The sequence below is a fragment of the Euleptes europaea genome, chromosome 3, assembly GCF_029931775.1.
Source record: "Euleptes europaea isolate rEulEur1 chromosome 3, rEulEur1.hap1, whole genome shotgun sequence".
Taxonomy (NCBI): domain Eukaryota; kingdom Metazoa; phylum Chordata; class Lepidosauria; order Squamata; family Sphaerodactylidae; genus Euleptes; species Euleptes europaea.
In genome coordinates, this window is record NC_079314.1 from 3,641,568 (window position 1) to 3,664,246 (window position 22,679).

At 50.1% G+C, this 22,679-nt stretch overlaps 1 protein-coding gene across 1 annotated transcript in view; it reads left to right on the top strand.

Annotated features, from left to right (window-relative positions):
- Positions 1–22,679, top strand: part of AXL (AXL receptor tyrosine kinase) — an 86,534-nt gene that overhangs the window by 39,434 nt on the left and 24,421 nt on the right. The window contains exons 5-9 of the mRNA XM_056846160.1: positions 15,697–15,777; positions 17,040–17,155; positions 18,626–18,821; positions 21,071–21,210; positions 22,155–22,299. Of these exons, the coding sequence (XP_056702138.1) occupies positions 15,697–15,777; positions 17,040–17,155; positions 18,626–18,821; positions 21,071–21,210; positions 22,155–22,299 (678 nt within the window). The remainder of the gene's footprint in view (positions 1–15,696; positions 15,778–17,039; positions 17,156–18,625; positions 18,822–21,070; positions 21,211–22,154; positions 22,300–22,679) is intronic.

Sequence of the window (22,679 nt, forward strand, 5' to 3'; positions counted from 1 at the left end):
GAGCCCCAGGAGGCTCGTGCGAGGCCCCTCGACGCCCAGAACAGTCCTTGAATTGGACGGGCATGTGGGCCTCCCCCCGGACCGGCACCCGGTGCCGCTGATAGTCCCAAATGGTGACGCGGGATGGTCGCAGCTCAGGGAGGGAGGCGGTGCGACGGCCCAGGTCGCGGTACGTGTCCATCGATATAATGGAGAAAGCCGACCCGGAGTCCACTTCCATCTCGCAAGGCGCACCGCAGATCTCGACGACGATGCCGACCTTGTCTGCCCCGTGCACCTTGTGGAGGGAGACGCTATGCAGCTCGGTATCACGGCGACCCCGGCGGTTGCTGGTGGGCTCGTTGTCGTCCAAGTTGTGGACGGGGCGCGGGCCGCCATCTTTCTTGGCTGGGCACGAGGACCGACCCTTCGGCGTTGAGCGACAGACTTTGGCAATGTGGCCGACCCTGCCGCAAGCCCGGCAAGAGGCGTCACGGAACCGGCAGGAGCGGTGGTCGTGTTGCTCGCCACAGCTCGCGCACGGGCAGTCTGTGGTGCCCCATGCCCGGCGCCCCCGAGAGGCCCCGCGGTCGCTCAGTTTGTGAGCCTCGTCCTCGTCGCTGGAGGCTGCGTCACTGGCGCTCTCGTGGTGGACTGGAACCGGATCGCGGGAAGTCGGTGTGGCCCGGTCACCCAGACGTCCGGGCCGGGCGGAGGACTCGGCCGCGGCGGCTTCCTCGATGACCGCAGTCAGCGTGAGGTCCTTCTTGGCGAGGAGCTGGCGCCGCAACTTGTCGCTCCGCAGGCCAAACACGAAGCGGTCGCACAGCCGGTCGTTGAGGTCAGGGTACTCGCAGGAACGGGCGGCTGTGTGTAGCGCGGCGATATATGTAGCTGCAGATTCCCCTGGTTCCTGGTCCCGCAGGTGGAATGCCAAGTGGCGGGTGGCCCGAGTTGGCTGGGGGTTGAAATGGCTCCCCAGCGCCGCCATGATTGCAGGAAATGGCGTCGCTTCTAGTTCGGCAGGAGCCAGCAGGGACTGCGCGAGGTCGAAGGTCTGGGCCCCGCACACGCTGAGGAAGGTGGAGCGCTTCTTCCCGACATCGGTGATGTCATTGGCGTCGAGGTAGAAAGCCAGCCGGCTCGCGTAGCTCTTCCAGGCGCCCGGTTTGGTGGGGTCGAATTCTTCCAGAGACCCCCGGGTAGCCATGTCAACGAAGCGTTGCGTCTCTGGTGTGTCGAAGTGAAGTCAGCAAGGGCGAGCCGGACTGCCTACCGGGCACTGATTTCAGTAGCAAGCCGGACTGCCTACCAGCCTTCGTCGCCACTGTTAAGTCCGCGTGGGGAGGACACACAAGGTCGAGACGGAGTTCCAACAACAACACAGCTTTATTGATTTCAGCAATAACAGACAGAACTGAGGAACTATACAACCTGGCCCTGCTTATATGCTCCCCTGGCCCCCGGTGGCCGCTCCCCCCCTGATCCGTGATAGGGGGAAAACAACCCCCAGGTCACCAATGGCATGACCTGGCTTAGGGGCAATGGGATGTGTTGGCTGTGGCCAATCATGCGAGCAGGGCTTAGGAGCCTTCGCCCAGGATTCAAGCTCCTGGGCTTCCTTCGCTATGATCTTAACTGATGCACATACATTACAGGGTTGCCAGCTTCAGGTTGGGAAATTCCTGGTGAGTTTGGAGGTAGAGCCTGAGGAGGGCAGAGTTTGGGAGAAGAGGGGCTTCAGTGGGGCATAATGCCATAGAGTCCACCTTCCAAGGTGGCCATTTTTCTCCAGGTCAACTGAAATCTGTCACCAGTCACCACCTGGAGGCTTGGCAACCCTACCTGGAAAGGAGGTGCAAATCTTAGGGTTGCCAGCCTCCAGGTAGGACCTAGAGTTCTTCTGGAATGACAACTCATCTCCAGAGTACCGAAATCAGTTTCCCCAGAGGAAATGGCAGTTTCTGAGTGCAAACTCTATTTTATACCATTGATTCTAGATGAAATCCCTCCCCCAATTCCCCCTCACTCAAATCTCCAGCAATTTCCCAGGCTGGAGTTGGCAACTCTAGGTGACTGTATAGGGTTGCCAGCTCTGGGTGGGAAATCCCTGGAGATTTGGTGGTGGAACTATGGGAGGGTCGTGGGAGGGGCCTCAGCAGGGTGTAATGCCATAGAGTCCACCCTCCAAGGCAGCCATTTTCTCTGGGAGAATCTCTCCCTGGAGAGATGATCTCTCATCTGGAGATAGGGTTGCCAGCTCCAGGTTGGGTAATTCGTGGAGAATTTGGGGATGGAGCCTGAGGAGGGTGGGGTTTGGGGAGGGGAGGGACTTCAATGCCATAGAGTCCAATCACCAAAACAGCCATTTTCTCCAGGGGAACTGATTTCTTTCCCCTGGAGATCACTTCTAATAGCAGAAGATCTCCAGCCACCACCTGGAGGTTGGCAACCCTATCTGGAGATCAGTTGTAATTCTGGGAGGAAGGGAAGAGAACGGAGGGATACAGCCCTTCTTCCTGTAACTCTGGACTCAGTGGCTGCTATTTCTATCTGAGAGGTCTGTTGACTTTATAATAAACTCGCTGTAGTGGCTACCATACAGGAGGAAGTGAGGACACCGGAGTTCTTTCCTGAGCTGCTGGGGGTGGGGGGTCTGTTGGCTTGGGGGGGGGTGAACACGAAAGGGCCAGCTGCCTCTTGCCTAGCTATCTGACATTCCAAGGCTAGCAAATGAGAGCCGTGAAGCGGGGGGGGGGGGCGCCCTGACTCCTGAGTTCTGATTTCAACGGTGGGCATGTAGATGAAAGCACAGCCGGCTGCACAGGTATTAAGTCCACGTGGGGGAACACACGAGTTCGGAGACGGAGTTCCAGCAGCAACCGCTTTATTGTGAGAACAAGAACTGAACTACAGTGACCGGACCCCTGCTTATATGCCTGCTTGGCTGCCTGCAGCCACTCCCCCCAAAGTCCATGATTGTGGGAAAAAACCCCAGTAGCCAATGGGAGCATACAGTTCAGGAGCCCTGGGGAACTCCAAGCTCCACAGGGTGCTTTTTCCCCCCTGATGCAATTACAAGGAACTTGTTTCCCTTGATCCAATTACACATACAGACATTCATACATAACAACAGGGCTGGGCAGAGCGGGGAGGGTGGGGAGAGACGAGGCCCCATGCCTTCTATGTTTCTGGCATGATCCCATGACTCAGAGCTGTGTCACCTCCTGCTCTGCGTTCCCCCAGCCTGACTCACTGGGAGCCGTGACTCCCCAGCAAATTAGCCAGAGGCAAAAAAGGAATGGCAGGTATGCAGGCGGGCAGAGGTGAGGGAAAGGGCGCTCACAGGATCTCTGTCCTAAAAGCTGAAGGAGAGAAGGGGACATCTGGGAGTACAGGAGCATCTCTACAGCTGTGTTGGATTGGGATCAGACCGTTTGGAAGCCGATGAAGTCCATCTAGTCCAGCATCCTCCCTCCCATTGTGGCCACCCAGATGCCCCTGGAAAACCTAAAAGCAGGGCATGGAGACCAAAGCTGTCCCCCAGTTATGACCCACTCCCCTTGTACGTGGCGGTTCCATTTATCTTGGCTAATAGCCATCGGCAGACCTCTCCTCTGAGAAGCTGCCTTTGAAATCTGTTCCGATGAGTGGCTGTCACTACACCATGTGGCAGTGAGTTCCACAAGTTAATTAAGCCTGCGGCAAGGATGCATTTTCTCATCTGTGATGTCACAAGTCCCAGCCGCTGAAATCCCCTGGGGGCCCAAAGTATAGGAGTTCTGTGGCCCCAGGGCATTCAGCGGCTCCCAGGAGTCCTGTTTAAGGTAACCACTTTTTAAAAACTGACCAGGCTTTTCTGCTTTTGAGAGCTGCCAGACCAGCAGAGATTTGTCTGGGGAAGCCTATCCTGGTCCTGGAAGCAGTAAGGAAAGATGTCTCCTGCTTTAATTCCTGCTCATCAAGAGGCAAAGGAGAAAGGCCAGGAAAAAAAGAAAAAAGAGTTGGCACCTTCCCACACCGTTCACTACTTTTTTGCCTGAGCAGGGGAGGGAACCCAGGCATCCTGCCCACCAAACACCCACCCACTGCTAGACCTGTTGTCGTTGCTGGAGCTGGACAGTGGGGGGTGGGCTCGGCCCATGGCCACAAGGGAAGCTGCAAGTCCCAACACAGGGGAAGTTGGTGCATGCTGGAGAAGCAATCTGAAGGCGTGACTTGTGTGCAGGCAAAAGACCAGAGTGGCATGTGGGTGAGTCAGGGGTTAGCTGCGCACATGAAACGTGAATGTCCATGAAACTGGAGATGCGTCTGAGATGAAAAGCCAGGAGCGAGGGGCATGCTGTATTCATTCAGGTTGCCAACTTCTCCATTGGCCACTTGAGCTGTGCATTTCGCAGCAAGCTGACTCATGATAGAAATGAGCGAGGGCTCAGGTTTGCCACCGTTGGATGAGACAACCCAGCTTTTGGATCCTGTGAGGCACTTCTTGCAACGTTTGCCCCGGGGCTGCCAGCTGCTTGCCATGGGACCCTGTGCTCGGCCCTAGGGTCCTCTTGCATGGAGCGTGACAGAGGGTGCTGCAGGATCTGCTTCACCATTTCTCTCTGTCGATGCCCTCTGTTCATGTTGGTGGTTAGCAGACCACAACTGCCCTCTGGCTGGCTCACCCTTTGCAGGAATAGTGTGGTCAGAACAGACCTTTCCCAGCCCAGCTTCTCCCCTATGTTTGGGGCACCTCACCCTTTCCCTCTCTGCGGCAATTCCAGGGCCCACAGGATTGCCCGTCTGCATCTGTCTTGCCATCTGTTTGCCCAGGTGGCAGGCTTCAAGTGCCCACAAGCTGATTCATCCCTTGTTGGAACAGTGTGGTTGGATGAAATAGCAACCATTGTCCCCGAGGGCTGGTATTGATAACAACAGGCCTTTCCCAAAGGGTAGTAACAGTAGCATGTTCAAAGTGAAGTTATACTCAGTTGTAGGGGATCTTACTGATTTTACTCAGCTGGTAGGAAGTGGGGGAGTAATTTTTTTTTGTCAACATGAAATCAGAGCCAGCATGGTGTAGAGGTTAAGAGTGGTGGATTGTAATCTGGAGAACTGGTTTTGATTCCCCACTCCTCCACATGTGCGGCGGACTCTAATCTGGTGAATCGGGTTTATTTCCCTGCTCCTCCACAAGAAGCATGCTAGGTGACCTTGGGCTAGTCACAGTTCTCTCTGAACTCTCTTAGCCCCACCTACCTCACAAGGTGTCTGTTGTGGGGAGGGGAAGGGAAGGAGATGAGGAGGGCTAGTATGACTGGGGTTAATTGCTGGCTCTGCCCTCTGCTGTTGGCTGTTGAGGGGTGGGACTGAGCCTTCATTAAGAAGACTCCTCTCGCCAGAGGCAGAAGCTGAGGCACCTGGGCTGAGAGTCTGCTGGACACAGTTTCTAAAGAGGGAGCCTTATGAGGCAGTTGGTCAGGGGAACTATCAGAGAAGTGCAGGAAAGAAACTGAACAACTTCAGGAATGGATCACAGTAGTGTGGCTAGTGAGGGAGCTGAGGCAGTAACATGCAAGGTCTGTGGCATGTTTGTATTCTTACCTGAGGGTAACAATAATTACACTTGCAGCAAGTGTACGTTGGTAGCTCTGCTGAAGGAGAAGATACAGGGACTTGAGGAACGCTTGTCCACACTCCATTTTGTAAAGGAAGGTGAGGAATTCATGGACAGAACGCATGAAACACTCTTTAGGGGGCAACAGGAGGAGGAGATAAAAGAATCTCAACAAATGGAGGCACAACCAACACAGGAGGGAGGGTACATGGAAGAATGTGACCCACAGGAGCAGGAAAATCAGGACTCATTCTGATCCTCTGTTGCTCAGCAATCGGTTCCAGGATCTCCCCATAGATACTGATTCTGGATCACTGGAACAAAGGCTACCCCCCCCCCCAAAAGCGTGACAGAAATTTCTCAGGCTCCTGCACATGAGAGGACTCAATCTTCTGCTCCCCAATTTAGGAATGGGCGTGTTCTGGTAATTGGGGATTCCCTACTGAGAGTCTAAAGTATGCCAACCGGACTTGTCGTCTCGAGAGGTCTGCTGTCTACCAGGTGCACGCATCCAGGATGTGACAGAAAGGGCAGGAAGACTCATCAAGCCCACAGATTATTACCCTTTCTTGCTCATTCATGTGGGAGCAAATTATATTACCCGACACAGCCCAGAACGTATTAAACTATGCAGCTCTGGGTAAGAAGGTGAACCCTAACCCTAACCCTGGGTAAGAAGGTGAAGGTGAAGGACCTGGGGGCGCAGGTTGTTTTTTCATCAGTTCTGCCTGCCGAAGGTCATGGCTTAGGAAGGGAAAGACGAATACTACAAATTAATGACTGGATGGGTAGATGGTGCCATCAAGAAAGGTTTGGATTTCTGGACCATGGCTTATGTTTTAGAGAAGAAGCTCTTTTATTGGGAGATGGTTTGCACCTCACAAGGGTAGGAAAAATGTATTTGGTGAGAGCCTCGCAAACCTGATCAGGAGGGCTTTAAACTAAATGTCGTGTGCTCCTGCTCTCCAGGGATGCTGTGCGCTAACAGAGTTGTGGTGCATTGCTGGCACCTATTGGCTAGTGCTTGGAACATCACAGGAGACTCTCTCCTCCCCCACCATGCCAGCATCATCTTGCCCTTTAAAAATGTTCTATTTATATGACTAAATCTTTAGAAGTTGAGTCTTTCTCCTCATAAATGAAAGAAGGAATATAATTGCAGCATGAATGAATCAAGGTAGCCCTTTCAGTGAATTCAATGATGGCGAAATTATACAGACTTTTTTGGGAGAGGGTGCTCTATTTTTTTCTAGACAGGTCATGCAAAATCCTGTTTGCTTGTTAATAATGGAAAACAGTGAAGAAATAACTGGTGCAAGGGAAATGATACTTTAATAAGTTTTGTGATTTCCCTTGCACCAATTGGTTCTTCTCCTTCATTCTGTTTTGGTGTGCCCCCCTTTTCTTCAGTGTTAATAAGGAGCCTAAAGTCTGATAACAGAGAGAGACAACTGTGTCCCATATGTTTTTCGATATGGGTGAAGTCATTCGGCGATTCGGGCTGGGTTTGTCACCAATATGTGGGTGACGTTCAGTTGGATTGGACTAGATGACCCTGGTGGTCCCTTCCAACCCTATGATTCTATGAGTCACGCTTCCTGCAAACCCCAGGGAGGCTGTAGAAACCCTGAACCTGGGGGTAGTTTTGGCATGGAATAGTTTTGGCATGGTTGTAGACTAGGTTTTCCAGGTCCTCCCTGGCCACTGACGGGGAATGGGGGTAGGGTTGCCAGCTCCAGGTTGGGAAACTCCTGGAGATTTGGGGGAGGAGCCTGGGGAGGGCAGGGACCTCAGTGGGGCACAATGCCATACAGTCCACCCTGCAAAGCATCCATTTTCTCCAGGAGAACAGATCTCTGTAGTCTGGAGATGAGCTGTAATTCTGGGGGATGCCCAGGTCCCACATGGAGGTTGGCATCCCTAAGAAGCAGTAAGAAACAAATGTGTCTGAGGTGCATCCTTATTCCAAGAGAAACTGTACCCTGATTTGTTCAGTGCTTGCAGTAAGTGGATTTATAATCACCTAACCCTTCCCTGAGTACCCAGCTTGCTGGGGGTAAAGGGAAGATGACTGGGGAAGGCACTGGCAATAACCCCGTAAACAAAGTCTGCCTAGTAAACGTCGGGATGTGACATCACCCCATGGGTCAGGAATGACCCGGTGCTTGCACAGGGGACCTTTACCTTTAACCCTTCCTTGGTGGAGGGGAAAAGCAGTCCCCCTCCACATACACACCACCTGGATTGTGAGCACATAGAGTCCACCCTCCAAAGCATCCATTTTCTCCAGGGGAACTGATCTCTGTAGTCTGGAGATGAGCTGTAATACTGGGGGTTTCGCAGGTCCCACCTGGAGGCTGGCATCCTTAATGCAGGGTAATGAAGCTTAATGACAACAAGATGGGAGTGTTACTGGCGGGTGGGAAGTCTGACCCAGGATTTAAGGCGTTGGCTGCTCTGAATGGGGTTGCACTCCCACTGAAGGAACAGGACCATAGTCGAGGGTGCTTAGGGAGGCTGGTTGCCAGGACACATGATGTCACATCCACCTGAAAACCAGGATGTGACGTCAGCCATTCGGCCAGTGCTCTGGCTGTTCCCAAAAATTTGGTTTGGGGGGCAGTCAGAGCATTGCCGGATGCACTGACATCACATCCAGGTTTTCGGGCAGGTGTAGGGTTGTGAACCCCAGGTTGTAAAATTCCTAGAGATGTGTGGAGTTTGGGAAGGGGCAGCACCTCGGTGGTGTATAATGCCATAGAGTCAACCCTTCAAAGCAGCCATTTTCTCCTGGGGAACTGATCTATGGCATCTAGAGATAGGGATGCTAACCTCCAGGTGGATCCCTCAGTATTACTGCTCATCTCCAAACTACAGAGATCAGTTCCCCTGGAGAAAATGGATGCTTCGGAGGGTGGACTCTACAGCATCGTGCCCCACTGAGGTCCCTGTCCTCCCCAGGCTCCACCCTCAAATCTCCAGGGATTTCCCTTCTGTGGATCTGGAAAAAAAAAAAAAGAGAGAGCCCTGGCAACCCTATCTGAAGATGTAAATCTGAGAGATCTCCAGGTCCCACCTGGAGGTTGGCAACCCTAGGTGGATGTGATGCCCCACTTCGCCAGATTATTATTGCCCATCACCCCTCCCCAAAAGCTGTGCCAGCCTGGCATCCCCAGGGGTAATCTTGGACCCGGCCCTTCTGTTGGAGAAGCAGGGGGCCAGGAGGGCTTTTTACCGTCCACTGGTTAGAGGAGGCTGAATTTGGTTCCTTATTCCCAGTTCGTTCCCTATTCCTAGTCCCTTATTCAATTTCCCTAGTTCCTGAAAGATTTTGAGGACAATTCAAAAGCTCTGCACCCCAAAATATGGATTGGACCACCACATATCATACACCCCCACATTCAGGGGACTGTGCCCTTTGAGATGGCGCATGCTGGGTCTTGGTCCAAAGGCCGGTTCTTCCAAGAATGCATTTATGATTTTGTCCTCAAAGGCAGGATCATTGTGTCTGGATTTCCAAGGCGTTTTAACAAACCTCAGACAATGACAGTGTTACGCTAGTACCTGTTTGCAGAGTATGTAAGCCCGCAGTGAAGGGTCAGTGTCACTGATTGAAGATAAAGTTGCCTTTACTGAGGGAACGACATTTTAGGATAGGAAAGCTGAGGAACAGAGCTTTGCACACTAGACATTGCAACTATTCTAACACAACCGTCACTGGCAACGAAACATTGCCAGGGACAATGGACTGATTGCTCTTTGATTATCTTAGAACTTTTAGTTAGAAAGGAGAGGTGATAGAAACAGAGAGGAACAATACCCAGATTGGTTCTTGTAGGTTATCCGGGCTGTGTGACCGTGGCCTTGGTATTTTCTTTCCTGACGTTTCGCCAGCAGCTGTGGCAGGCATCTTCAGAGGAGTAACACTGAAGGACAGGGTCTCTCAGTGTCAAGTGAGATTATTCGGGAAAAGTACTGTTCATTATTAGTTATACATTTCCAGATGAGTGAAATTGTTTTGGGAGAGTTTTCCCAGGAAGAAGGAGATGACTCAGAAGGGTGTGGCTACACCTATTTTGCAACTTGATGGTATTCACTAGGAATATACTTATGTGAAGGAATGACTCCAAGGTCCCTCCCTGAATAGAATTCTAATTACTGAGTTAACTGCTGTCAGTTACCAAGTGACACCTGCAAACAGAGCTTTTACACATCTGCTAAGGGAGCTGATAACTTCTCATTTGTCCTGGAGCCACCACACTTATGAGCAGCTTGCAGAAGAATTGGACTTTGGACCAGGACTCAGCACGTACCCCCTTGAAGGGCACCCTGAATGTATGATATGTGGTGTATGATATGTGGTGCTCCAAACTTAATTTTGGGGTGCAGAAGGCTCACAACTGTCCCAAACATTTCTTCACAATTCAGGATTTTCAGGGGCCACCACAAATAGAAACAGGTGATGCCAGAACCAGTGTCTGGACCGAGCACCACTGTATGTCCTCTTACAGGGGAAAGTAGTTCCCTATTCAAAACCTCTTTGCAATACAGGTTTCTGGGGAGGGGGGACCCAAAAAGAAGCCAGTAGTGCCAGAACTGGTGTTTGGACTGGGCACCGCTGTATGTCTTCTTGGAGGGGACAGTCTCTGGAGTGTGGGGATGTGTCATTTGAGGTGGTCCAAAGATTATTTTGGGGTGCAGCTGAGCCCAAGTGTCTGTATGTGCATCTGTCCTGGGTCACCCCTCTTGGGAGGAGCTGTCACAAGAACTGGACTTTGGACCAAGACCCAGCATGCGCCATCTCGAAGGGCACAGCACCGTGAATGTGGGGGTGTATGATATGTGGTGGTCCAATCCATATTTTGGGGTGCAGGGCTCCAGTTCCTCATTCAAAATGTCTTTGCAATACAGGTTTCGGGGAGGGGGAGCACAAAGAAGCCACTGGTGCCAGAACCGGTGTTTGGACCAGGCACCGCTGTATGTCTTCTTGTAGGGGACAGTCTCAGGAATGTGGGGATGTGTAGTTTGGGGTGGTCCAAAGATTGTTTTGGGGTGCAGCTGAGCCCCAGTGTCTTCATGTGTCTTGGTCCTAGGGGCACCCCACTTGGGAGCAGCTGGCACAAGAACCGGACTTTGGATCAGGACCCAGCATGCGCCATCTTGAAGGGCACAGTCCCCTGAATGTGGGAGTGTATGATATGTGGTGGTCCAATCCATATTTTGGGGTGCAGAGCTTTTGAATTGTTCTCAAAATCTTTCAGGAACTAGGAAAATTGAATAAGGAACTGGGAATAGGAAACGAACTGGGAATAAGGAACCAACTTCAGCCTCCTACTGGTTAGCCAGCTGAAACTTTTCCCCGGGCAGGAAAGATCTGGCCACTGTGGAGGGGCATCCCCCCTCCCCCATCTCCCTTTTCCTAAGCAGGAGAAACTAAGCGAGGCTTCCTCATGGCTCAGAGGATCTCTGTTTAAAAAAGGGCTGGAACCAGATGTGAAGAAACCCAAACCACAGACGGGTGGGCGGAAGGAACAGGACATACCAGCTGGGACTCAGGGCTGGGCCCCAGATGTGACTCCTATGGCCAAGGAGGGAGAAAGGACTTTGCTGCCCATGTAAGGGGAAACCAGGATTTTCCACTCAAGGACGAGGGTGTTGTCCTGCCCTGTCCCTCCCCCAAATGTTTTGGCATGCATTGTTGGGTGGGGGTCATTATAAGCTGGGATGTGAAGAAGATTTAAGAACTGGGCCCAGGCTTTTAGGCTATAGACTGCTTGGGGAATGGCGGGGGGAGAGTAACCCTAGAGATGTATTTTACTCTCAGCTGTGATGCTAGAGAACTGAGGCTAGAGTTGCCAACTCCACGCTGGGAAATTCCTGGAGATTTGGGGTAGGAGCCTAAGGAGGGCAGGGTTTGGGGAAAGGAAGGACCTCAGTGGGGTACAACACCATAGGGCCCACCCTCCAAAGCATCAGTTTTCTCCAGGGGAACTGATCTCTGTAGTCTAGAGATCAGTTGTTATTCTGGGAGACCTCCAGGCCCCACTGGAGATTGGCAAGTGGCAACCCCAACAGATGCTTTTTTTCTAAAGGGATTCAGGATGTAGCCTATGTGGTGGTGGTGGGACCCCAAGGTCATTGTGTGTGTGTGTGGGGGGGGATCTGCTGTGTTTGGAGAGCTGGGATATGGACAGGCGCTTTGGTTTTGCTGTGCATTTGTGGGGGTTGTAAACAATATTGCAAGGAAGTGTTTTGCAAACTTTGGAGAGGTTGGAGCTGGTGCAGTGGATAGCTGCTGAGAATGCTCTGCAAAAACTGGGAAGTTCCAAGTTCTAGTCTGGCTTGCACCTTGGACAAGCTCCTCTGTCGTAGAGTCCCTCTTGTAATTTGAGGATGATAAAACTCAACTTCCTTGCAGGGTTGTCGTAAATGGAAATAATGCATGTGTGGTCCTTTGAATATTTGGAAGTGCTGGATAAGTGCTAGGATGCTAATAAAGCTGGGTAGGAAGAGGTCATAGCTGGATTGCAATCACAAATAGCTACAGTAGAAATTTAAATTGGTCTAATGCCATTTCTTGAACAGTTGTGGCTGCCCTCTAAGAATCCTGGGGAATCTTAGCTGCTGGAGAACCCTACTGCCAGTCCCAGAACTTCAGATCCCAGGGTCCCCTGGGGAGAGCTAACAGCTGTTACTTTTAGCTCTGTAGTTTAGAGATGCTTCTTCATTTGTAACAAAGTTTTCGCTAACATCATCCAGATGGGGTAGAATTACAGAAAGGCTGTTTGCCTTACGTGGGGAACTTTTGGAGGAGGTTCAGAGAGCTTTGCCGGTGGGGGGCATTCTGGCAGTCTGGAAAAACACCCTGGCTCTTGTCTTCCCAGAAAACCTCTTTGCCTGACTGGCACTCTGTCTTTTCTTTGAAACCAGTGGGGGAGCAGGGTTCTGCTAGTTATGCATGAGGGATCCATAGCAGCACCGGTGGCATGGACACAGAAGATCGAGATCCATTCCTCCAGAAGGAATAAATTATCTGGGTGGCCTTTGGCAAGTGACAAGCCTCAGTCTTTCTTCCTGATCTGTGAAATGGGAAGATGAATAACTTTGACTGAGGATGTTGGGAGAGTCCTCGACAAAAAGACTGAGAGTTTTCCAGTTTGTGTTGGCGAACCTATGGCAAGCGTGCCCGAGTTGGCACGTCGAGCCCTCTCTGTGGTCATGCGAGGAGCCGTCGTGTCTGCCTTGGAGTGGCTCGGTGCGGTTGCGTGAGAGGGACGGGCGCATGGCAGCAACGTCCGCCCCCTCCTGAGCCTCCCGTCCTGCACTCCCGTCCTGAGCCGCAGCTCAGCTGTTTGTCGGCTCCCGCTGGCCTCTCCGGCTCTGCCCCGCCCGTCTCCACATTGGACAGGTGAGGCTATGGCCGAGCGCCTTGCCCCGGCATGGCTCCTGGCATCTCTTGGGCTCCGGTGCCCCTGTGCCGTGTTGCTGCGGTGTCTGGCTCCTTCCTTCCCGGCCGTGACACCAGGTCCTCCTGGGCTGCTGCGGTCGGCGGGGCATTCGGCTTCGTCCCTTTGGCTGGTGACTGCCGGGGTTCCTGCCCTTCACACTGCTAGCCCTTCAGTGTTGTGTAGGAGGGTCTGGCCAGGGCTGCCAACTTCCAGGTGAGGCCTGGAGATGTCCTAAGGCTAAAGGGGACTTCTGCACAGGGGGGGGGGAGATAAGACATACTTTGCTGCTGCTGCTGCTGCTGCTGTTTACCATGAGCACAAACTCAGTAGAGCATTTTGATGCTTACTATCCTGTATCTGGTCTCTCACAAACAAGTCTGCACCCCAGGTTCTCAGTAACTTAACAACTTCTTTATTCAGTCATTTTACATTCCTTCCGCAGAGAGATGAAGACTCTTATCACCACCGCCACCCCGATATACTAAGAAATGAGTCTTGGGGGGTTACCACACTTGTATTCCCAGCAATGTATTAAGAGTTTGAAAATGTTATAAAAAATACTGTTCACACTTTCTATGTATTCCCACCGATGTATTAAGAGTTTGAAAACGTTCTTTAAAAATACTGTTCGTACTTTGTTTGTCCCCTTTAGCTGTGAAGACGTCTTCCAAACATTTATAAGCCGTGGTATCCAAAAACCTTTTTAAACGGTGTTTTTTACAACATTTTCAAACTCTTAATACATTGCTGGGAATACAAAGTGCGGTAACTTCCTCAGTGAGAATGGTGTGCAGGGTTCAGCTCTTTATGGCCTGTGTGTGTGCTATATGAGAGGACAAGACAGACATGGCACTCATTGTACTGAGATTGTCAGAGGGAACTTTGTATTGGCTGCTGTCCATAGGAACCAACCTGGGCTCCTGCTAATGGGAAAATGAGAGCTTGTATGGATGATCGAGGTCTGCACGCCTCCTGTGTATGGGAAATGTGTGCAACACCTCCACTTCATCTTATTCCAAGAAGGGAATATCCATTTCTTTAGTGTTAACTAATAAGTTGAGGGCAGCAGGAAAAGAGGAAGACCCAACAAGAGATGGATTGACTCAATAAAGGAAGCCACAGCCTTCAATTTGCAGGATCTGAGCAAGGCTGTCAAAGATAGGACATTTTGGAGGACTTTCATTCATAGGGTCGCCATGAGTCGGAAGCGACTTGACGGCACTTAACACACACAATAATGTCCGGTGGCTGAGCAGAGGACGAGTCCTGGAGAGATTTGTAGCCTGCTTGGATGAAATTAGGCTGTTTATGAATGAAAAAGGGCAGGAATATCCACAGCTCACTGATATGGCCTGGCTTATCAACCTCATGTTTTTTACAGATTTTACACAACACTTCAGTGTACTGAACAAACAACTACAAGGTGTAGGGAAAACAGCAGAAAGGATGTTTTGTGATATCAAAACATTTGAGAGAAAACTGCAGGTTTTTGAAAGAGACCTTGAAAGTGGGCAGCTGAAATATTTTCCAAATCTAAAAATGCATTTAGAAAATTCTACATTTGCAGACAATCCTACACGCCATCAGGAAATCTACAAGGAATTTTATAGCATTGTAGCAGCTGCAAAGTGAATTTCAGTAACAGATTTTTACAGTTCCGTAAGATGGAGACAACCCTGTGTTTTCTTACTTCTCCAGATAAAGCCAAATTTGAAGAACTTGATCTTTCTTGCCTATACTGGTTAGATTTAGAAAATCTGGAAATGGAGCTAATAGAATTTCAAGAAAGCTCTATCTGGAAAAATAAATTCTATGACCTGCGTGAAACACTTGAGAAGATAGAAGGGATGCCAAAGGACAGCACAGTTAGTTCTGAAAATGAAATCCTTAAAGTGTGGAATTCTCTGCCAAATAATTTTAAGTCAATGAAAGCACTTGGGATTGCTTTCCTTACTTTGTTTGGATCATCTTATTCTTGTGAGCAGCTGTTTTCAGCTTTGAATTATATCAAATCTGACACCAGAAACAGACTAACATGTTGACCTGAGTGCTGCATGTGTTGCTCTCAAACTTACAAAGTATGAGCCAAGGGTAGACAAATTATCAGCATGCACACAACAGCAAAAATCACATTAATTGTTCAAAAGCATGCCAAATGCAAACTTTTACCTTTCAATAAAAAGTTGTTTGTATCATTGAAAGCTCTGTTATTGTGTTTGTCTTTTAAGGCAAAAGATGTGAATGTATGAGTTGTTTTTTCTAAACTAAAACCTCAGTATTCAGGTTAAATTGTCATGTTGGAACTTTGCGATAAATAAGTGGATTTTGGGTTGCAGTTTGGGCACTCAGTCTCTAAAAGGTTCGCCATCACTGGGCTAGAGGCAGGGTTAGACTTGAACCTGGGATACAAATATCAGTCTTCACTCAATCTTGAATTCAACCATGGCCTTGGATATCCAAAACTCTTCCATCCTTAGTCCCCCCCTCCCCCATCTGAACCAGGACTCTTAACTACCTGAGGCATCTTTTGTCCTAATTCATGTGCTAAATAGCATAAAATCACTACAAAGGCCTTAGAAATGCTAACAAGGATTTACTCTGCACTATATTATCAGTACTGAGAATGACTGGTGAATAAGGCATTCTTGGGTTTGTTCCACTTCTCAGGCCTGAACCGCAGCACCTCCTTTTCGTGCGAGGCTTACAACGCTAAGGGAATGAGCACGTCTCGGACAGCCACGGTTACAGGTGAGGGGTGTCGGTGGTGTTGAGGGACATTCTTGGGGAGAAATCCAGTGGGGGCCCAAGCATGGCTGATTTGAACACCAAGGATTGCCTCGAAAAAGACCATAGAGCCAGCACCAAAACTCCTTGGTTTCCCCACAGGTACAGCTAAACCAGATGATATGCAGGAAGATCCATAACCACCTCGCCTGCACACTCTTTTCCTCTGGAAATAGCGGCTCTGGCAGGCTCTAACGTGGTGTGGGGCTGTGACGTGGTGTGATTTCCCCCAACTTTTCAAAATGGTTCCGCACGGCAATGTTATTTGCTCCACTGAGGGAAACTTAGTCTGGAGAAGAGGAGGTTGTGGGGGGGACATGATTACTCTCTTTAAGTACTTGAAGGGCTGTTGCTTAGAGCAGGAGGGCAGAGAGTGATCCTGTTCCAGAGAGCCAGCGTGGCATAGTAGTTGAGCCACGGTCTCTAATCTGGAGAACAGGGTTTGATTCCCCACTCCTCCACAAGAGCAGCAGACTCTAATCTAATGAACCGGGTTGGTTTTCCCACTCCTACACATGAAGCCAGCTGGGTGACCTTGGGCTAGTCACAGTTCTCTCCAAACTCTCTCAGCCCCACCTACCTCACAAGGTCCTTGTTGTGGGGAGGGGAAGGCAAGGCAATTGTAAGCCATTTTGAGACTCCTGAAGGTAGAGAAAAGAGGGGCATTAAAAACAACTCTTCTTTTTCTTCTTGGCAGCAAAGAATAGGACTCGCAATAATGGGTTCAAATTACAGGCAGAAAGGTACTGTCTGGATATTATGAATGTTTTTTAAACAGAGTAGTTCAGCAGTGGAATCAGCTTCCTAGGGATGGTGGTGAGCTCCCCCTCACTGGCAGTCTTCAAGCAGCGGCTGGACAAACACTTGTCAGGGATTTTTAGGCTGATCCTGCATTGAGCAGGGGGCTGGACTAGATGGCCTGTATGGCCCCTCCCAACTCTATGATTCTAAACAGGTTCCATCTTGGCAACCTGTAGGTTCCTCCCCAGTTGGGGCAAACAGCAATTCCAGGGGGGCATTTGTAGTTGGGAAAACAGTACAGGAGGAAAGAGTCTCGTGCTTGATGGTCCTTATCCGAACGAGGTCTTCTGCACCTGCTGTTTACAAAAGAAAAGTGCTGAAGGCGACATCCAATCGCAAATCTCCCAGTGTCTCTTCTAGCTAGGGCCTGTAAGGTCTGCTTGGTTCGAATGTATCTCACGCCTACTCTCTCTTCCTCCCCTTAGTGGTACCCGGACGGCCACGAGCCTTAACCCTTGTGCACTCCACTGACCGCAGCTTGGAAGTGGCGTGGGAGCCTGGTCCCAGTGGAGCCTATGCTCTGGAGGTCTGCACCATCCAGGTAAGAAGAACGAGGGCACAACCAGCAGGACTTTGGAAGGGAGCCAGCCCAGGATCCATGCCAAGTTTCTTTGGAGAGGGAGCTATAGCTTCCTATCACTCTTGCCCGGCTACAGTGAAGAGCTGTTTTTATTTTTAGGAACCATTTCCTGTCCCACTTCTGCTTTCGTCGGACATATGCATCCCACCACCGAGAATGTGACACACACACCCTACCCAGGATGGGGAACTGGAAAAGCCTGAACAAGGAATTGGAAGGGCTAAGAAGCAAAACTGACAGCAGAAAGGGAATTTCCAATCAGCTCTTGCAGTCACTATTGGTCACTCCGAAAGATCTGTGATTAGAATCCCCCCTCCTTTTTAATGCTGGGAGTAGGGTGTCCAACCGTCCCCCCTGTACAGATGCTTAGAATGGTACCTATACCCCCCAATAGGGTATCTTACTCCCAGATCGCCCATAGCCACTGTTCCATTTGGCCCTCTGATCTTCGTTATTCCTGCAGTAGAATAAATTGGTAGAGTCCTGAAGACTTAGAGAGAACTGTACAATTTCAAGCAGCTGCTGGCTGGGTGCAATTTTGCTTGTTCACCCACATTTTAAAAAACTCCATGCAATTGGAAATCAGTGGGGGAGATTTGTGCTAGATTTCTAATTGCAGGTTTGGATGGAGGCGGTTTTTCCATAGGAGAGGATTAAAGTGATCCACCCTCTGAAATGGTGTACAGAACTCCACCATATTATTTGAACAGGTCTGAGAGCTGATCTTCGCTTTTAGCAGAATGAGGCAATAGGATTGTGGACCACACCACAGCAGACAGAGAGGGCCGGATCCAGTGGAGAATTTCCACAGATGGAAGAGAAGGGGGGTGAAAATCCCCCCTCTTGTTGCATAACTCTTCCTTCAAACTCTTCCTGGGAGTTCCCTCCCCCCAGGACCACCATTTTGGGGAGCGTTTGGGGTTGCAGTGGGAGGCCTCGGCAATGAAATCCCTGATATCAGCAGATATTTTACATTGGATCCTAGCCAGAAGGTAGTCACCACTCCCTTTTAAAATATTCTACTATGCAGTGGTGGTGGGAAGTGCCATCAAGTCACAGCTGACTTATGGCGACCCCTTGGGGTTTTCGAGGCAAAAGACAGAGGTTGCCATTGGCTGCCTCTGCATAGCAACCCTGGCCTTCCTCGGTGGTCTCCCATCCAAGTACTATCCAGGGCCGACCCAGCTTAGCTTCTGTAGAGGGGGAAATCTCCTTGCAGGGAGCAAGGGAGCACTGTGGGGAGAAGTTTTTTAGTCGTGGTTTGCTAGTTTCACCAAACACTGCAAGCTTTTCATGTGGGAGCCAAGATGGGGAGATGCAAGAGGCCCTCCCCACCAGTCTGAAGTGTTTCAGCCCAGAATTCTACCAAATGCTGAAGATCGGAAAAGTCTTCCCCTCCATGCGTCCACCCTCTGCTTTCCCCTTCCCCAGGCTGTGCGCTCGGATGAAGACCTCAGCACCATCTCCGAGAGGGCACTCTATAACCAGAACCTCAACGTGCCCCCCTTCCGCCACTCCCTCATTGGCCTGATCCCCTTCACCCGCTACCATGTGCGTTTGTCCTGTCGATCCAGAGAGGGCAACTCCCCTTGGACCCACTGGGTTGCTATGGAAACCCTGGAAGGAGGTGAGGACCTGTCTATTTACGCTTTTTTGGGGGGGGCTGTCTTCCACCAATGAGTTCAGGATTTCTTCCCCGTCTCTATTCTGTCCTCACAAAAACAAAAACAATCCTGCGAGGTAGGGCAGGTGGAAGGGGTGTGGCTGGCCCAAGACCACCCAGTGAGCATCATGACACAATGGGGATTTGAACTCAGGACTTCCAGATCCTTGTTTGACTCTCTAACTACTCTCTAACTAACTTGGTGTCCTTCTGATTCTGTTTTAGTCTCTGAGAGCCAGCATGGTGTAGTGGTTGAGAGCAGTGGACTCTAATCTGGAGAACCAGGTTCGATTCCCCACTCCTCCGCATGAGCGGCGGACTCTAATCTGGAGAACTAGGTTGGTTTCCCCACTCCTACACGTGAAGCCTGCTGGGTGCCCTTGGGCTAGTCACAGTGCTTTCCGTCTCACCTGCTTTCCAAGGTGCCTGTTGTGGAAGGCGGGGAAGGGAAGGAATTTGTAAGTCGCTTTGAGACTCTGGTTGGTAGAGAAAAACGGGGTATAAAAACCAATTCTTATTCTTATTCTGAATAGAAAGAAACTGATTCAGAGGTTCCTGTAAGGGTCAGGCCAGGAGATCTACAGTTGGGTCAGTGTTTTTAAAAGGGAAATCGCAGCTCCATGAAGGCATCGATTCAAATGAGGAGCTCTGGTGCAGGAGGAGTGAGGGTTAAGGCTGCCTCCTTGCACTATTTTGTTATTTGAAAACACCCCCTGTGGCTGTTAACACCGGAAGGGTAAAAAGACAGGCCCTCTTTCATTGCCTGTCTTTTTTCTTTGTGCCAGTGCTAATAAAGGCTCTTGGGTGATTTTGGCTGGGAAAACCCTGCAGGGAAGGGCTAAAAGTCCTCCCCGCACATGCCTTAGCCCCAGCCCTTACCAGGGCCATATGCAGCTGCTGTTTTCCTTTTCTAAAATGCTGGGAGTATCCTGTCGTAGATCCCCCATGTTGGGTGTTGCTCAGCCTTTACAGGGCAGGGGGTCAGGAAGGGAAGTGGAACGTGGTGCAACATTTTGACCTAGGTCTAAGCTACATTAGGGATCTGCAGTTGTAGATAGTGCAGCATGGTTAATAGTGGCAGACCCAATCTGGAGAACCGGGTTTTATTGCCCACTCCTCCACATGAACGGCAGACTCTAATCTGGAGAACAGGGTTCCCCCTCCACATGAGTGGCGGACTCTAATGTGGAGAACTGGGTTCGACTCCCCACTCCTCCAAATGAAGCCTTCTGGTGACAGTTCTCTCCAAACTCTCTCAGCCCCACCTACCTCACAAGGTGTCTATTGTGGGGAGGGGAAGGGTAGGCGATTGTAAGCTGGTTTGAGACTCCAATTGGCAAAGGTGTCAGACAAGGATGTATTTTATCTCCCTATCTTTTCAGTCTATATGCAGAACATATAATTAGGAAAGCTGGATTAGATTCCGTGGACTGCCAAAAAAACAGATCAGTGGGTCATAGATCAAATCAAGCCTGAACTGACCCTAGAAGCTAAAATGACTAAACTGAGGCTATCGTATTTTGGTCACATCATGAGACGACAAGAGTCACTGGAAAAGACAGTCATGCTAGGAAAAGTTGAGGGCAGCAGGAAAAGAGGAAGACCCAACAAGAGATGGATTGACTCAATAAAGGAAGCCACAGCCTTCAGTTTGCAAGATCTGAGCAAGGCTGTCAAAGATAGGACATTTTGGAGGACTTTCATTCATAGGGTCGCCATGAGTTGGAAGCGACTTGACGGCACTTAACACACACACAAAGGTAGAGAAAATCAGAGTACTTCCACCTCCATTTACAAAAAGGCCCAATGGCTCAGGAGGCATCTTAGCCTGGGATGCACAAGATTTCCAAGTGCTGCTGCAGTTGAGGGGGGGCGGAGGGAAAGTAGACAGCGGGGTGGTGATTGTAAGCTACTTTGAGATTCCTTAAAGGTAGAGAAAAAGTGGGGTATAAAAACTTCTTCTTCTCCTTTTGTGAACCTTTGGGCTGAGAAGATTGGGGCATTTGGTTCACAGGTTCTGCTCTGAACCTCTCAGCCAGCTTCCTTGCTTAACTGGGAGGGTAAGAAGACTGCTGGCATGCACTTGTCTACTGAATGCATTATGTAAACCTGGGACTAGAGGGTAGCTGCCCAAGTGCTTTCTGGGGAACAGTCCCATCTCCCACGCCCCTGCGGGTAGGGGTGCCCATGGCAACACATTCTGTCCTCCACAGTGCCGACAGCTGCCCCAGAGAACATCACGGCATTTCAGAACAGCTCATGCACCATCATACAGTGGGGGGAGCTGCGAGGCGACGTCAACGGCATCCTGCGTGGGTACAAGCTCATCTGTCAGAGAGGCGACTCCCCTGAGGTGAGCATTCCTGACTGGAGAAAGAAGCCCATTCCCAGCAAACCCGTGCCACTTCCCACCACTTCCAGCCACCGTCATTCGAGGTCCCTCTCAATGAGTCCCTGTCAGTTGAAATATGTTGGGAGGCCTACGAGAAAGATTAACTTCTTTATAGCGGCACCATGGCTTTGAGATTCCCTCCTGGGGCAGCAGGAAGTCCATCTCACAACATCTTTGGTGACATTTCAGCATACCTTTATCCATTATATATTTGAAAACAACCTTTTTACCAGGCTGTGGCTGGTAATGATGCTGGTTAAGAGTTAAGGGTTGGCCTCATTATTATTAACGATGCTTAATTACATTGATAATGGGGGCTACCATACTGGTTGCCGGCTGGCTGTTTTCTTTGTTGTAATCCTGAGTCCTGTCTTTATGGGAACTCTCCCTGAGGATCTGTTAATTGGAAGGGAAGGATGGAATAGGAGTGTTTTAAATCAGGGTTCTCCAACATTTTTCCCGTAGGCACCATGGCACCCGCACAAACGTATCCTGGTGCCCGTCAAGTGTTTTGAGAAAGTAGGTGAGGCCAGGTGGGGCTTTTGCTCAGCAAGGCTTCTGATTGGCTGTGAAGATTTTTAAAAAGTTGCTTTGACAGCAGCTGCCACCACAACACAAGGATCTCGACTGTATGACAGAAGCTTGTGGAGACAAGAAAATATTTTTAAACAATATGTTCATTTTAAAAGGCATCCTGTTAACCAGAGCTTCTGCCTGAAATATTGTAGAGTTCATATTAGCATTATGCATGACCTCACTCCCTGAGATTTAGCGACTGGCTCTGCCTCTTGTGGCAGCCATTTTGTGGTTGTGCCCACCATCCAGTGTCAGAAGTCCAAAAATGTCCACAGGCTCAAATTTCCCAGCCAGCCCCTTCCCAGCATCATGCTACCCTCTCCCGCCAGGTGGTTGTGGACGTGGGACTAACCCATGAGAGAATCTTGGAGTGGAACTCATCCATGAGGAATCTGACAATACGAGTCGCAGCTTACACGGGGGCAGGCGACGGACCCTGGAGTCACGCTGTCATGGTTTCCCCCTTGGGTTTTGGTATGTGAGTTTTTGGGCTATCTTCTCTGCAGGGTGAGGGAATGGCCGGGTAAAGGGCTATCCAGAAGAAACCCTCGGTAGGGTCTAGAAGACAGTCACACAAGGGCGAGGCTCGGGAGAGAAAATTAAGGGGAGGTTATGTCGGTAATCCTCAGACATTTCAAAGGATTGCAATATCCTTTAGGACAGGACCCAAAACCAAAGATCAAGAGCCACTTTTAGAAAGAGTACCAAAGAGTTTGGGACATTTGGAAGCTGTTAGCTGAAATTCAGTTATGTTTAAAAAAATGCTTTACAGGTGCCATCGATCTCAGCCCAAATTCTTTTACTGCTTTTTCCAAAAGTGGTTCTTTTGATCTCTAGTTGTGGCTCACCTCGCC